The sequence below is a fragment of the Oncorhynchus mykiss genome, chromosome 20 (genome assembly GCF_057628025.1).
Source record: "Oncorhynchus mykiss isolate SJ-2025 chromosome 20, ASM5762802v1, whole genome shotgun sequence".
Lineage (NCBI taxonomy): Eukaryota > Metazoa > Chordata > Actinopteri > Salmoniformes > Salmonidae > Oncorhynchus > Oncorhynchus mykiss.
The window spans coordinates 6,465,435-6,482,466 of record NC_143041.1 but is presented as its reverse complement, the minus strand read 5'-3'; the positions used below and the strand labels follow the sequence as shown (position 1 = coordinate 6,482,466).

At 46.0% G+C, this 17,032-nt stretch overlaps 1 protein-coding gene across 2 annotated transcripts in view; it reads right to left on the bottom strand.

Annotated features, from left to right (window-relative positions):
• Positions 1-209: 209 nt before the first annotated feature.
• Positions 210-17,032, bottom strand: part of cox10 (cytochrome c oxidase assembly factor heme A:farnesyltransferase COX10) — a 77,231-nt gene continuing 60,408 nt past the window's right edge. For both annotated transcript variants that reach the window (XM_021576252.3, XM_090212043.1), the window contains 3 exons: positions 7,889-7,959; positions 3,881-4,113; positions 210-1,526 (listed from right to left, as the gene is read on the bottom strand). In XM_021576252.3, the coding sequence (XP_021431927.3) occupies positions 1,084-1,526; positions 3,881-4,113; positions 7,889-7,959 (747 nt within the window). In that variant the 3' untranslated portion in view covers positions 210-1,083. The remainder of the gene's footprint in view (positions 1,527-3,880; positions 4,114-7,888; positions 7,960-17,032) is intronic.

Genomic DNA, 17,032 nt, shown 5'->3' with positions numbered 1-17,032 from the left:
AATGTGTAAGACTCATCCCTTTTATGTCAGATAGCACAATGACATCATCTGCACTGATAGGAATGACGCCCCCTGTGGGAAGGACTTGGTGTCACTAATGAAACCCCCTCTAAATTTGCTTTAATATGGATAACAATGACAACACACTTTTGACACAGTATAATGAAATTAGACAATCAACTGACTCAAAAGTAAATCAAACAAATTGGTTAAATCATAAGACATTTATTGTAAGAGAACATTTGTAATGATTTTTGTGTCTTACAAAAATGGTTTACAAGTTAACTTTTCTCTTTTGTTTTGGTGCAGGTGAACCGTGTAGAGTTAAAGCAGTGTGTTGCAGACAGAAGAATACCCTCCACTGAGATTGCTGAACAGCTAAAACCAAGAGGCATAGGCAATCGTTACAGTCAAGTAACATATAGGCAAGTAATAACTTATCATTGCATTTCAGTGCAGTGGCTAGGTTTCTTTAAAACGTATTTCCTTAATCAATTATTTTTAAAAAAATGGAACAAATATTGACGTAACTCAATGTACTGTTGTCTCATTTATCTTACAAGTCTTCATGTCCATCACAGTTCACTCTCGATTCTTTCTTGACTTCATCTTGTGTTGATACAATGCATGGGTTTTATTCAAGATTGGGGCCCAATTGCGAATCCATAGGAGCAATTTACACTGTACAACGTTCTTATTAACAACAGTCATATACAACATGGACAGGGACTAGAGGGCAGCCTTCCATTATAAATACATATATACACACACACTGAAATGATTCCTTACACTCTGAAGTTATTTCAGGAATTCACAATGTGTGGTTTGCATTGATCAACCATTTCAGCCATGTTGCTTCCACCCCGTCCCCTTGTCTTGAGGGCATGGAGAGTGCAGTTGGTGACCACCACAAGTCCACAGACATACATACACACAGTCCCTAGTACTCCCCTCTCTCAGGGTGCAGAGGCAGAGGGAGGAAGACATGGTAAGGTAATACCTCCATTTGTACGAAGGGTGGGTGGAGAAGTAATGGCCAGTGTGTTGGAGGTTGGATGTGGTGGTGGGGTCTAACGGGCTATCCTAGTTCTGCACGGCGAGGGGCAGGGGTGCTGGGGCTAGGCTCGAGGTCTTGGCCACGCCCTCTTTGTCGGTCCGGGACTTCTTACAGGTGAGCGCCAGCAGCAACAACATAGGCAGGTGCCACAGACTGCAGAAGAAGAGCTTGCGGGCGGAGCTGCGGTCTCCCTTCTGGTAGAAGCGGAAGGCCAGATAACTGATGTAGAGGTTGATGGGCAGGGAGACTAGAGGAAAGGTCCAGGTGGTGACGTCCAGCACAGGGCCCAGGGCCGAGAGACCGATCAGACCCAGGCTGTGGCGCAGGGCCACCCTCTTACACATGCCCGGGTGGGTGACGGACATCATACGGTAGCCTCCCCGGGAGTAGTCCTCACGCAGGTTCCAGCTCAAAGCGTTGAAGTGGGGAAACTGCCAGCAGTACAGGAAGCCACCCAGCAGCAGAGCACCTAGAGAGGGGGAGGGAGAAGAGAAGATATTGACAATGACTAGATAGAGAATTCACAAATCTCTTGGTGTTGAATTTCCCAGTCCCTCTCGCAGGGATTTGTAGGCAAAAATGCTTGATTTTGCTGCAGCAATTCTGACATTTTGGACAGCAATATGCAATGATTCTGTCCAATTTGTCACAAAAATGCACTGAGGGAAGAAGTTCATTGACATGTGGCTTGATTGAACCATATTACCCTCTTGTTTTGCTGCGGTGATGGGTCTGTTGTATGCCACAGAATTGGGATGATTTGACGTAAAATAGTGCGTTGCATAATATGCAGGAAACTGTTGACTTTGCACATTTGTTTTTTTGCCAACGCAGTATCCTGGAGGGACTGATTCCTTTTTGACTGAATCTACGTCTTTTTTCAATCAACTAATCCTTCCTGGACATTTCACTGCCCTGACCCCTATGACACAGCCTCTGTAGACGATACAGGAGATGTTGTGAGGTGAGAGAGTGAATGGGTAACTGAAAACGAGAACATGAATGTTGTAGACACTAGAGTCAGAGAGGAGGAATACCCCCAGTCATTCTGTCTGTTCTGTTCCTCTCAGACCTGTGGTTAAACAGAGAGAAAGAGACCCATTCATCAGCTCGCCTTGCACATCCTGTGTGTGTGTGGGGGCAACAAACAGCCCGGGGCCACGTGTACGGTGTGGCGTTGTAAACGTTCCACCAGAGAGCAAGAAGCAGTAGAGAGAGAAACAGGAGACCCGCCCCGGCCGCCGAGGCACAAAGACTTACTCGGCAGCGCTGCAGAGGCACCCGAGCGTTACATACAGGGTTTCCTTTTGTTTCACTCCGCTGTTCTTGCGTTTTGTAAACACAAAAGAAGCCTAAATCCCGTAGGAAAACAGGGCCTTAAGGCACCTTTACTGCAAACCTCTCCGATCTCACCAAATACAGTGATCAAACAGGACTATAGTGCAGCCTGTAGTTAACAGGACAGATGATGGTAACTATTGTCACTTTAGACTTACTTCTGTTCTATTATTTTATTACTTTATTTTTTGAACGTTTAAATGACCCCCAATTGACCTGGTTAAAATGCCAATGTCCAAGTCATACTTATAGCCGAAACTGAGGGGGTCCTTCTTACATAAAGGGCATGAATGTCATTGTATAGCATGAGAGCAGTCATTGAATCAAGAGGGCCACCAAGGGAAGAGAAAACCCCCAGCGGAAGTTCAATGGGAATAAAACACATTCACTCCCACGTGAAAAGCCCCATAGATTCATGATTAACATTTTGTTGAGAGCAAGTCCCAAGATCTTGGCTTGGTGAGTGTAAACTAGTGTGTGTACCCTACGGAGAGACCCCGGTGACAAGCTGCAACACAGTTCACAGTTGCCATAACAGAACACTTAACATGTCTGCCAAACAATCTGGAGAGGAGAGAGGAGACCCCCCTCTGCTCTGCCTTCCTCATCCACTAGAGATGTGCACGCACGCGCACACACACAGCTAGCCGAACATAAACACACACAATACTGTGTGTGTGTTAGCAACGTGGGACTCTGGGTTATGGAGTATGTAAATAAAAGGCTGGTCGTAATGGGGGGGAGGGGGGGGGGTCAGGCCTGGTCACAGAGGTCCTCGTCAACCCAGTGAAATACATACAAACTCTGTTGTGTTGAATGTCAGTTGTGAAAGAGGCCTCACGGAGTCAAGCAGAGACTAATTGTGTTGGAATGACAAGACAAACTGTAGAAATAGAATTGAACCTATAGAATAGCTGCAGTTCAGTGGAGACATGGATATACAACATGCAGAAATTCCCTCTAGTCTACACTACAGCCTAGCTCCTAAGTCTCCTGGGAGTGACCACACAGTAGGTTCATTTAGGCTGTGATAAACCGTGTATTTCCCACTAGCTGGATATCTAGTTTGGAAAATAATAAAATCGCTCTGAAGTGTCAGATTTGAACCACTTTATCAGAGTTTAACATATGTAACTTTAGGAATGAACACCAATGTATTATCATGAGTCTACACAGAGTCTAATATGGACATATGAACTTTAACACAACACAGCTGCTCTTTGACCCAATGTTGGAAGAACAAGTATGGTGTATCCTTTTCTCTCCTCAATCCCCCATTTACCAACATATTCAGTTTGAACAGCTCGTCATACACCGGCTGCTTCATCGTGAAACATAAGATGGGGTGTATCATTACTGTGTGTGTGTGTGTGTGTGTGTGAGGGAGACCCATAGGACCAAGTATCATGACTGTGTGTGTGGGAGAGGACACTAGGACCCAGCAGAGAGAGGCGTACAGTGGGTGCGTGTCCTCCAGTTCAGTACCTGGGTCCAGAGCACCTGTAGCGGCCGTCCAGCCCATGATGGGGGGAATGGCCCCCACCACCGCCCCCACCCAGGTGTTGATGATGCTGAGCCTCTTCAGGGGTGTGTAACAGCAGGTGTAGAGGAAGATGTTGAGGGCCCCCAAGGCCCCTGTTAGAGGGTTCACAGCCAGGGTCAACAAAGTGATACCAGGGACACCACAGACTAGGGCAAAGCCCACCGCATGGAGTGGACTGTGCGACGGAGGAAGAAAGGGAGGGAAGGAGAGGGAGAGAGGATAAGGAGGGAGAGATCAGGAGGGAGATAGAGACATCTCTTAATATAACTTCCCCACACTATTTCACCAACAACAAATTCAGCATACAATAGAGAGCTAAGCTTCCTTCAAAATACTGAACACCTGAAAGACACAGAATACTGAACACCTGGCTTAAAGACACAGAATACTGAACACCTGGCTTAAAGACACAGAATACTGAACACCTGGCTTAAAGACACAGAATACTGAACACCTGGCTTAAAGACACAGAATACTGAACACCTGGCTTAAAGACACAGAATACTGAACACCTGGCTTAAAGACACAGAATACTGAACACCTGGCTTAAAGACACAGAATACCGAACACCTGGCTTAAAGACACAGAATACTGAACACCTGGCTTAAAGACACAGAATACTGAACACCTGGCTTAAAGACACAGAAAGACAGAATAGAACAACAATTGTTATCATGCTCTGATTGAGATTTGTGGACTTGTGGAGATTATAGGAGAAGATGACAATAGTCCCATGTAAAGACACACACACAGCAAGTGCCACACGGCCGGGCCACACACTCGGAGACAGTTAGTGGCGGTCCGGCACTCAGTCTGAAAACATGGGCTTAGAGGAGAGCTCATGTGATCAGCGTTTGTCAGGGATAAAAGTGGCCCTGCAAGACAATGAGCATGTGGCTACGAGGCTGTACGCATTACGCACGCCCAGAGATCAAACCATCCTCAGCCCTAACCACAGAGGCTCCCGCTTTTAACCGGATGAAGACCTCCTCCTCCTCCTCCTCCCGCTGTCTTTTATTGAAAGCAGCTAGCTAGCGACTGACTCCAGGGCTGGTTCAAGTAAATATGCTGTAAATTAGAGGGAGGAGATTTGGAGATTAAAATCTTGAACAAACGCAGCAGGCCTTCTGAAGCGAAAACAGGCTTTTATTTTGGGAGATGGGGTATTAATGTGATTAGTGTGTTATGTCTGTTTTATGTGGCAGTGGTGTGTGTAAGTGTGTGTGTGTGTGCGCGCTGAGTTTGGGTAATCTCTGTGGGGGTCGAATTGAGGACTGCGTCTCCCGGCCTGTGGGGAGGGGGTTGTCTGGCCTTAGTTTACAGTTGGACACTGTCCCAGTCATAACGCTGTCAGCCGGGGTGGGGGGGTAGTCAGCACTTAGCCCATGTAGCTGGCTGGTTGGCTATAAGAGGGAACTTACCTTCCACAACTGGTGGCTAAGACAAGTTCTTCACCCAGGTTTACAAGTTCTTCACCCAGGTTTACAAGTTCTTCACCCAGGTCTAAAATAGGGGTACTAAACTCATTTCAGGGAGGGCTTAGTGTCTAGGAGGTTTTTGGTTTTCCTTTCAATTAAGACCTAAAACAACAACCAGGTGAGGGAAGTTCTTTACTAATTAGTGACCTTAACTCTTCAATCAAGTACAAGGGAGGAGTGAAAACCCACAGACACTCGGCCCTCCGTGGAATGAGTTTGACACGTGCTCTAAAAGTTCTTCAAGCTCGAGTGAGAGAATGAAGAGAGAATGAGGACTTAGACAAGAGCATACGTTGGGGGGTTGAAGGGGTGTCTTCAGCGTGATGAGAGGGTGGTTGGTGGCAGGCTGGCAAGAAGAAAGTGTCTGGAAGAGAGTGTCATGGCTTCTCCATTTAGATCAATGAGGGCTACACGAAGGAATGGCTCAGTGTTCAATTGAAATGAGATCCACACAAGAGTGTGATGTGCTAGAGGAGACGGTGGTGAGCCGAGTCCTCTCTCTCTCTCTCTCATCCATCTTACCGAAGGTCCAAAATCGCCACATGCTGCAACCTCAATGTCTTCAACCTCACACCACAATAGAGAATGAGTTCATCTCATTGAGATTTCAACAAGAGATTAGAGGGAGAGCTCTGCAAAGTTGTCCAAACAGATGATCAAAAAGACATCCACCAGTATGCTCTGCTATACATCTAGCTGTCTAAGGACGGTCTTCTAGAAGACCCAGATTAAACTAGACTAAAAATCACTTTCAATCAACTTTTCTTTATTGGACATACTTTGTGATCTAGGCTTGAGCTGGGTCCAGGGAGCCTCATGGAGAGGGTGGAGCGAGGATGGAGCGAGAGAGAGAGAGGATAGAGAGAGAGGATGGAGAGAGAGAGAAAGGATGGAGGGTGAGAATGTGAGATACTGAGGGCTTGCTTGACAGGGACTGTAAGTGTTGTCTGCGTCACAAATGGCACCTCATTCCCTATATAGTGCACTACGTAGGCTATGGTCATATTCCCTACGTAGGAAATGGGGTGCCATTTGGGATGCTGCCGTAGCCATCCAGCTGGTCCACATCGGGCCACAGGTTGTGTGTGTGTCACACACAGTCCTCAGTCACGTCAACACCAGGATGTACGGACAAAGCCAGGCAGCGGCAGCACCCTGGGTCTGTTTGGAGAACAGTTTACATCCTAAATCTCCAACTCAACAAGAGGAGTGTCCCTTTAAACAACACATCACATGAGGATTCCACTGTGGACAGGAGGAGATGGGGCCAGGTCAGGGTTCAACACCAGCGCTTCAGCATCTCACAGTTGTTATGGTAGGAGTCTTCTCATTTACCCTGGAGTTCCCTATGCCAGGGATCATCAACTAGATTCAGCCCCGGGACCTTTTTCTTCTTTAATGGATGGTCATGGGGCCGGAACATAATTACAAATCATTTTATACTACAGATTGACTGCAAGAAGCCTAAACATGTATATTTGACTAAAGCATAGTCATTTCAAAACTTGCTTCGATTTGTATACAATCACATATCTCTATTATGAGTGGGAATATTTCAAAACAGATTTCTAAAATTAAAATCAACTGGAGCTGATTTGCTGGTGTTTTTACAGTCTTATGCCAAACAAAGAAAAACATTGTTGTATTTATTTTGCTGGCTAGAGCGAGAGTGAGTGAGAAAGAGAGGAGAGAGAAAGAGAGGAGAGAGAAAGAGAGGAGAGAGAAAGAGAGGAGAGAGAAAAAGAGGAGAGAGAAGAGAGAGAAAGAGAGCAGGTACAGGTAGCCTACACCCTCCTCCCAGCCTGCCAATAAATAGTATCAGGTTACACCTGGCAGGTGTGGAAGGGGAGGACTGGTTGGTTCTGCAGGCATACTATTTCTGATCTGATATTGGCAGCAACCTTCCTGGCTCCTGGCTGTACTCTGCTACTCTGTATAGACAGCCTGTAGCCTGTCCCAGGCTTGGCACCATAACTAATTGGGAAAAGAGTGTAAATGGATCTGTGATATGGGTGGTGTTGCTGTGCTCTGCAGCACTATTGTCTAATTGAAGGTGTGCTCCCTAACTCCCCTCGTTATCACGAGACATGCAATAACACAGAGCTGTTATTACGCCAAGTGGCAGGATCCAGTTTCTCCACTGGTAATACACTTGATCAGATAACCTACTCAATATGGAGACGGCATGATAAGGGAAGTGGCAATGTATTTGGTGATGGCAGCAAGGTATCAAAGTCAAGGGATTTTATCCGTGTGAAATAAAGGTCGAATGATTGTGAAAAATATATTTTATGCAAAATTGTTGTGAGACAGAAACAGAAGTAGACACAAAAAAACATCTCCCAAATAGCACCCTATTCCATATGTAGTGCATTACCTTTTGACAATGGCCCATTGAACTCTGGCCAAAAGAAGGACACTATATAGGGAATAGGGTGCCATTTGGGATAGAGATAACAATTGTAAGTTTACCTTATCTGTCCCCTGACCAGGGGCCGGTTCTTTGTGCGGTTCATGTTGGAGTCAAAGGGCACCTCAAAGTACTGTGGAGAGAGAAAGAGAGAGAGAACAGAGTATGGGTTAATGGAGAAGTCAAGGAAGGAAGGAAGGATGGAAGGAAGGAAGGATGGAAGGAAAGGAAGGAAGGACGAACATACAGCTCATATTCAGAGGCCTTTCAAGTTCTTCTTTGTAACCATTCATCCTGTCAACCCACCATTCCCTAAACTGCCTGGCTATGTCACCCATCACCACATACACCTGGTCAGTGGCACTTTCATAACCCTATCTCTCTGGCATAGTTTTGGTCTTAACCAATATCATCTTCTATGGGAGCATGAGAGGCTTTGCTACAAAACTTTTAGGGAAAAGTTTTCTGATATTGTTCATGACCAAAATGAGGCTAAATTGTGGTAAACATACAGGGGAAGATACACAGCAATGTATTCGTCGGACATCTGCAGTGAAAGAACGTGAGGGGAGCAGCTCAAGACAAATCTCTGAGCAGAACAGCGGCCCTTCACGTCGCAGAACGGGGACTGAGGTGGGATGTGGTTAGGAGGAGGTTGCTGGGGTCTAGGGTACATAGGGGGAGGATTATGTGAAAAACAACATTTTTCTGTTTTATGATCTACTCTGCTTCAAAGTGGCCCCAAGAGATCAGCTATGTGTGACTAAAACGCAAACACATGGGGCGCTTAAATGCAGGAACCAACTAGTATGTGTACGTGTGTACATGTGTGTAGGCCTATGTGTGTGTGTACATAAATCTGAGCCAGCACACTAATGATGAAAACAGACAGAGCACTCAGACCAGAGTCCAGACAACCAGAGAATATTAAGATCCATTACTTCTGAAATATGGCTGGAATAAAATAAATAAACAGATAATACACTTCTCTCCTCCATCTCCCCCTTCCTTAATTTACGGTCCTTTTGACATAGAAAAGCCTCTATATTTAAAAACACCCGTGGTGGGTAATACGTTTCATATAGAGTACATTTATATTTCGCTAGAGGCCTTCGGAGAGTTGGGTCATACCACTTTAGTTGCAAAGCGGGGGGGGGGGGGACTACTTTGCATTATCTATGACAGGGAAGTCTGTCAGCTTGGCCTGTCGGTGTGTCCCCTCTGGAGACCTAAAGGAATGGATCGTCTTGACCTGATATGCTGCTTTCTCAGGAAAATAAAACCTTTTTGGATAGATGAGAGGTTGCATAGCAACTTGCAGGATTCACCCGTGTTCGGTGTCTGCCTACGAAATACGTTATAAAAGGGGAAGGCACACTGAATTGTTCCTCAAAAGTATCACTTGTACTACAGATATGACTAAAACATTCCTGACTACTTCATGACCAGTCTAGCAGGTAGGTGTAACGAGGCCCTCAACAAAACTTGTAGCGTACGCATAGCAGTGTTTTAGAATACTGGACCATTGGCCTTCATACTTTTTGAATTCTCCGTGCAGCTTAAGCAATTTCTCCAACTGTTAACACATTCAAATAAATAGAGGACGCGTACCGGAACCGCGTTGCTGGGAATTATGGCGAGGTGCACGGTCAGACTTCGTATCCTCAGCCCACGCGGATGGTGTTCTCAGAGCCGCGTAGCTATGTCACAATGGGACGCTGGACTATCACGTCTCAGTGTCTGTGGACTACGATATACGCTTGAAACAGGTGGGCAACTGGTCAGGCCTAGGCTTCATACAGAGTGTGGGGTTGATAATTGATGCATTTCATTTTGTTTCAGTGGCAGGTTGTGTAACATAAGCTCACAGCCACCCAAAGGGATAAAGTTAGTGGTGGGATAAGCTAAGCTCCATATAAAGTCAGTCTTCCCCTTCCCTCTTGAGCTGAAGTCTGCTGTGCTGGGGCTGATGACGGGCTGGCCTGGGTTGGGAACAGCTGTGGCTGCGGCTATGGGACCCAGGACTCAGGCTGAGGTGTTAATTCTATTTCCTGGGTCAGGAAACGCGTCAGGGGGTCAGGGGCCGCGAGAGAGAGGGAGAAGAGAGGTCTGTACTGCAGTTGGAGCGGCAGCCAGGGCGAGAGCAGAACTGTCCCTCGTGCAGACCAAGAGCTCACATGCAGGACTGTCCCTCGTGCAGACCGAGAGCTCATATGCAGAACTGTCCCTCGTGCAGACCAAGAGCTCACATGCAGGACTGTCCCTCGTGCAGACCAAGAGCTCACATGCAGGACTGTCCCTCGTGCAGACCGAGAGCTCACATGCAGAACTGTCCCTCGTGCAGACCAAGAGCTCACATGCAGGACTGTCCGTCGTGCAGACCAAGAGCTCACATGCAGAACTGTCCATCGTGCAGACCGAGAGCTCACATGCAGAACTGTCCCTCGTGCAGACCAAGAGCTCACATGCAGGACTGTCCCTCGTGCAGACCGAGAGCTCACATGCAGAACTGTCCCTCGTGCAGACCAAGAGCTCACATGCAGGACTGTCCCTCGTGCAGACCGAGAGCTCACATGCAGAACTGTCCCTCGTGCAGACCAAGAGCTCACATGCAGGACTGTCCCTCGTGCAGACCAAGAGCTCACATGCAGGACTGTCCCTCGTGCAGACCGAGAGCTCACATGCAGAACTGTCCCTCGTGCAGACCAAGAGCTCACATGCAGGACTGTCCCTCGTGCAGACCAAGAGCTCACATGCAGAACTGTCCCTCGTGCAGACCGAGAGCTCACATGCAGAACTGTCCCTCGTGCAGACCAAGAGCTCACATGCAGGACTGTCCCTCGTGCAGACCGAGAGCTCACATGCAGAACTGTCCCTCGTCATGCAGAACTGTCCCTCGTGCAGACCGAGAGCTCACATGCAGAACTGTCCCTCGTGCAGACCAAGAGCTCACATGCAGGACTGTCCCTCGTGCAGACCGAGAGCTCACATGCAGAACTGTCCCTCGTGCAGACCAAGAGCTCACATGCAGGACTGTCCCTCGTGCAGACCGAGAGCTCACATGCAGAACTGTCCCTCGTGCAGACCGAGAGCTCACATGCAGAACTGTCCCTCGTGCAGACCAAGAGCTCACATGCAGGACTGCTCGTTGGTCACATAAAATCACAATCGTTTCAGTTTCCAATAACGACGTCATTCTGACCTGCACATAAAACTCTGACACCCACATAACTGTACCTCTGCTTTGCTCCCCCTTCCCTACAGGCCTGTGTGCAAAAATACCAGGAGTGCAGAAGAGAGGAGTGTATCCTGGAATACAGCCCTAGTGTTTGGAGCAGGGTTGGGGTCAATTTAGATTTTTTTATTTATTCACTACCATTCAACTCATTAATTGAAATTCAAAATTGGCCACAATCCCACAGGATGTAGAATTGTAATTTGTGTTTGAGTGACAGGAAGTATAATTTAATTCCACTCAGTCAGTCATAGAACATGAGTTTCTATGACTTCCAGTTACCAAATAATAAATCACTTCGAGCCCGACCGATAAAAATCGGTTGATCTTTTCACAGACACACTTGTATCGGCCTTTATTCCACAGATAAAGCGCCTATATTATATACATAGAATAAACAAATGACGGTCAATTTTTGACATTTTCAATGGTAGCCTGAAGAGGGCACTCTACGAGCTGTTCATTGAACATCATTCAGCCCGAGGTCACAACGTGAGAGAACGTAGGCATGGTGAGTAGCTTGCCACAGCCAACATATTAGAATACGTAAATAATCAAAAGTAAACATCACCAAGCAAGCAGCCCTGTCCTCATCACATTCTCACTTGGTTAACATTAGCTGGCTAGCTAGCCGGCAAGGAGGTTAACTTAGCTAGTTAGCAATCGGTGCTACTTATGTGCCAAAACTGGACAGGCGCCAAAGTGAAAACTGTTAGTGTCTGGGCCTAATACCTTAGCTAGTGGGGCTTATTTTGTTAGTTTTCCGAAATATGAAATAATCAAAAAGCAAGACAGTTGGCGCAGATCTATCCTTCAGGCCATGTGCACTAGCTAAATCAGAATGTGTGACAAACCAGTGCGGCAAGCATTTGCCTGCATAAATGTTCTGCCATCAACGCATTCCATTTGCAATTGAAATGTATAGCCAATACCTTTTGTATTGAATAACAGTGTAAAATAGATATGGTTCCTGTAAGACAAAATTGTCGTAATGACCAGCTAGCTTTTGCTTGTTATAACCAAAGACTATGTTATGGATAGACTGACAAGATATTTGTCTCTCTGCCCTAACAATGGGTGTCGCTGTCCACAAAGCGGTACGGTGGGCGGGCTAGCTCCCACCTATCCTTTCTTTGGATTGGTGGATACATCTCATTATTGTTACCATTTTTTGAATATTTGATGAGGGTTGTTGACGTCAAACGCCTGTATTCAATGGAGAGAGATGGTATGCTACTAGCCTCATGCCAATAATATGCATAGCCATCGAGACAACAATATATTTTTTTTTGCCGGGATGTCACGTACACTAGTTATATCAGTACACTCGTAACAACTTAAGCGTAACAAAACTTATATTTGATCAAATCAACCATACGTAGCAAATAAGCCATTCATTTTTTGGACCAAATTCAACACTCATTGACCTCCATACAAAAACTCCTTGCGTGGTGGGTGAAACAAAAAACGCCACCTGCTGGAGGGAGACAGATTTTCCACTGAGTTGAATGGTTGCCATAAAGTGTTTGTTTACATGACCTTTGTTGTAAACACTGTAGTAAATCTACTCAAGACAAATGCTGATACTGACATCTAGTGGTGACATTATGAAAAGCATGTTAGTGCATTTCAATACTTATTTGTGAGCTTGTTAAATTCCTTCAACCAGCCACCCCTTGTGGTGGTTTAGTACAAACACTTCTACATACTGCTTATCCACTGCCACAGACAGGTACAACTTAAATATGTGTCCAAGGCAAAATAAACAAGTTTTGTATTTACTGTCGTCTTTATAAAGGATATACACTGAACAAAAATATAAACGCAACACGTAAAGTGTTGGTCCCATGTTTCATGAGCTGAAAGATTCCATACATTTTCCATATGCACAAAAAGCTTATTTCTCTCAAATTCTGCACCTTGTACTGAGGACAATAAAAGGCCACTAAAATGTGCAGTTTTGTCAAACAACACAATGCCACAGATGTCTCAAGTGTTGAGGGAGCGTGCAATTGGCATGCTGAATGCAGGAATGTCCACCAGAGCTGTTGCCAGATAATTTAACGTTTATTTCTCTACAATAAGCCACTTCCAACGTTGTTTTAGATATTTTAGCAGTACGTCCAATCGGCCTCAGAAATGCAAACGACGTGTACCCACACCAGCCCAGGACCTCTACATGAACCCAGCAGAAAAATAAACATTATTTTTTCAGGACCCAGTCTTTCAAAGAAAATTCATAAAACTCCACATAACTTTAACCTCTTTACAATGAAGATCTGTAAACACAGTTTCCATGACACTAATAGCTTACAGATGGTAGGCAATTAAGGTCACAGTTATGAAAACTTAGGACACTAAAGAGGCCTTTCTACTGACTCTGAAAAACACCAAAAGAAAGATACCCAGGGTCCCTGCTCATCTGTGTGAACGTGCCTTAGGCATGCTGCAAGGAGGCAAGAGGACTGCAGATGTGGCCAGGGAAAAATTGCAATGTCTGTACTGTGAGACACCTAAGACAGCGCTACAGGGAGACAGGACGGATAGCTGATCGTCCTCGCAGCAGCAGATCACGTGTAACACCTGCACAGGATCGGTACATCCGCACATCATAACTGGGGGACAGGTACAACAACAACTGCCCGAGTTACACCAGGAATGCACAATCCCTCCATCAGTGCTCAGACTGTGCGCAATAGGCTGAAAGAGGCTGGACTGAGGGCTTGTAGGCCTGTTGTAAGGCAGGTCCAACACCAGACATCACCGGCAACAACTTTGCCTATGGGCACAAACCCACCGTCGCTGGACCAGACAGGACTGGCAAAAAGTGCTCTTCACTGATGAGTTGAGGTTTTGTCTCACCAGGGCTGATGGTCGGATTCGCGTTTATCGTCAAAGGAATGAGCTTTACACCGAGACCTGTACTCTGGAGTTGGATAGATTTTAAGGTGGAGGGTCCATCATGGTCTGGGGCGGTGTGTCACAGCATCATGGGACTGAGCTTATTGTCATTGCAGGCAATCTCAATGCTGTGCGTTATAGGGAAGACATCCTCCTCCTTCATGTGGTACCCTTCCTGCAGGCTCATCCTGACACCTGACATGACCCTCCAGCATGACAATGCCACCAGCTATACTGCTCGTTCTGTGCGTGATTTCCAGCAAGACAGGAATGTCAGCGTTCTACCATGGCCAGCAAAGAGCCCGGATCTCAATCCCGTTGAGCACGTCTGGGACCCGTTGGATCGGAGGGTGAGGGGTAGGGCCATTCCCCCCAGAAATATACGGGAACTTGCAGGTGCCTTGGTGGAAGAGTGGGGTAACATCTCACAGCAAGAACTGGCAAATCTGGTGCAGTCCATGAGGAGGAGACACACTGCCGTACTTAACGCAGCTGGTGGCCACACCAGAAACAAACTGTTACTTTTGATTTTGACACCCCCCCCCCCCCCCCACCCACCCTTTGTTCAGGGACACATTATTTCTGTTAGTCACGTTAGACAAACTGAACTTGTTCAGTTTATGTCTCAGTTGTTGAATCTTATGTTCATACAAATATTTACACATGTTAAGTTTGCTGAAAACAAACCGTTGACAGTGAGAGGACGTTTCTTTTTTGCTGAGTTTATATATAGCAACATGTTTGATGTATTATGTACAAGATACACTATATATTAAAAAAGTATATATTTCAACCACACCCGTTGCAAACAGGTGTATCAAATCGAGCACACAGCCATGCAATCTCCATAGACAAACATTGACAGCAGAATGGCCTTACTGAAGGGGCTAGTGACTTTCAACATGGTACCATCATAAGATGCCACTTTTCCATCAAGTCAGTTTGTCAAATTTCTGCCGTGCTAGAGTTGCCCCGTCAACTGAAAGTGCTGTTACTGTGAAGTGGAAACGTCTAGGAGCAACAACCGCTCAGCCGCAAAGTGGTAGGCCACACAAGATGACAAAACGGGAACAGAGTGCTGAAGCTTGTATGGTGTAAAAATCGTCTGTCGTCGGTTGCAACACTCACTACAGTGTTCCAAACTGCCTCTGGAAGCAACGTCAGCACAAGAACAGTCAGTCGGGAGCTTCATGAAAAGGGTTTCCGTGGCTGAGCAGCCACACAAAAGCCATCATGAATCATGCATGCTTCACCATCTGGCAGTCCGATGGACGATTCTGAGTTTGGCGCATAGCAGGAGAATGCTACCTGCTCAAATGCAGTGCAAACTGTAACGTTTGGTGGAGGAGAAATAATCGCCTGGGGCTGTTTTTCCATGGCTAGGGCTAGACCTCTTCGTTCCAGTGAAGGGACATCTTAACGCTACAGCATACAATGACATTCTAGCTGATTCTGTGCTTCCATCTTTGTGGCAACAGTTTGGGGAATACCCTTTCCTGTTTCAGCATGACAATTCCCCCGTGCACAAAGCGAGGTCCATACAGAAATGGTTTGTCGAGATTGGTGTGGAAGAACTTGACTGGCCTGCACAGAGCCCTGACCTCAACCCCATAAACACCTTTGGGATTAATTGGAATGCCGACTGCGAGCCTGGCCTCATCTCCCAACATCAGTGCCAGACCTCACTAATGCTCGTGGGTGAATGGAAGCCAAGCCCCAGCAGCAATGTTCCAACATCTAGTGGAAAGCCTTCCCTGAAGAATGTAGGGTGTAAAAACAGCAAATGGGGGGAAAAAACTACAGTAACGTCCATGATTTTGGAATTAGATGTTCGACGAGCAGCTGTCCACATACAAATATACAGTTGAAGTCAGAAGTTTACATGCACTCAGGTTGGAGTCATTAAAACTCGTTTTTCAACAACTCCACAAATTTCTTGTTAACAAATTATTGTCTTGGCAAGTCGGTTAGGACATCTACTTTGTGCATGACAAGTCATTTTTCCAGCAATTTTTTACAGAGATTATTTCACATAATCTCAATTCCAGTGGGTCAGAAGTTTACATACACTAAATTGACTGTGCCTTTAAACAGCTTGGAAAATTCCAGAAAATGATGTCATGGCTTCAGAAGCTTCTGATAGGCCAATTGACATCATTTGAGCCCATTGCCGGTGTACCTGTGGATATATTTCAAGGTCTACCTTCAACTCAGTGCCTCGTAGCTTGATATCATGGGAGAAAAAAATTTAAAAAATCAGCCAAGACCTCAGAAAAACAATTGTAGACCTCCACAAGTCTGGTTCATCCTTGGGAGCAATTTCCAAACGTCTGAAGGTACCACGTTCATCTGTACAAACAATAGTATGCACGTATAAACACCATGGGACCACGCAGCGGTCATACCGCTCAGGAAGGAAACGCTTTCTGTCTCCTAGAGATGAATGTACATTGGTGCGAAAAATGCAAATCAATCCCAGAACAGCAAAGGACCTTGAAGATGCTGGAAGAAACATGGCCAAAAGTATCGATATCCACAGTAAAACGAGTCCTATATTGACATAACCTGAAAGGAAGTAGCCACGGGTCCAAAACCGCCATAAAAAAGCCAGACTACGGTTTGTAACTGCACATGGGGAGAAAGATCGTACTTTTTGGAGAAATATCCTCTGGTCTGATGAAACAAAATAGAACTGGGGGAAAAAGGGGGAGGCTTGCAAGCCAAAGAATACCATCCCAACCGTGAAGCACGAGGGTGGCAGCATCATGTTGTGGGGGTGCTTTTACTGCAGGAAGTACTGGTGCACTTCACAAAATAAATGGCATCATGAGCAAGGAAAATTTCCCTGGATATATTGAAGCAACATCTCAAGACATCAGTCAGGAAGTTAAAGCTTGGTCGCAAATGGCTCTTCCAAATGGACAATGATCCCAAGCACACTTCCAAAGTTGTGGCAAAATGGCTTAACCTCTCTTGGGTAGGGGGCAGTATTTTGATGTCCGTATGAAAAGCGTGCCCAAAGTAAACTGACTGTTAATTAATCAGGCCCAGTAGCTAGGATATGCATATA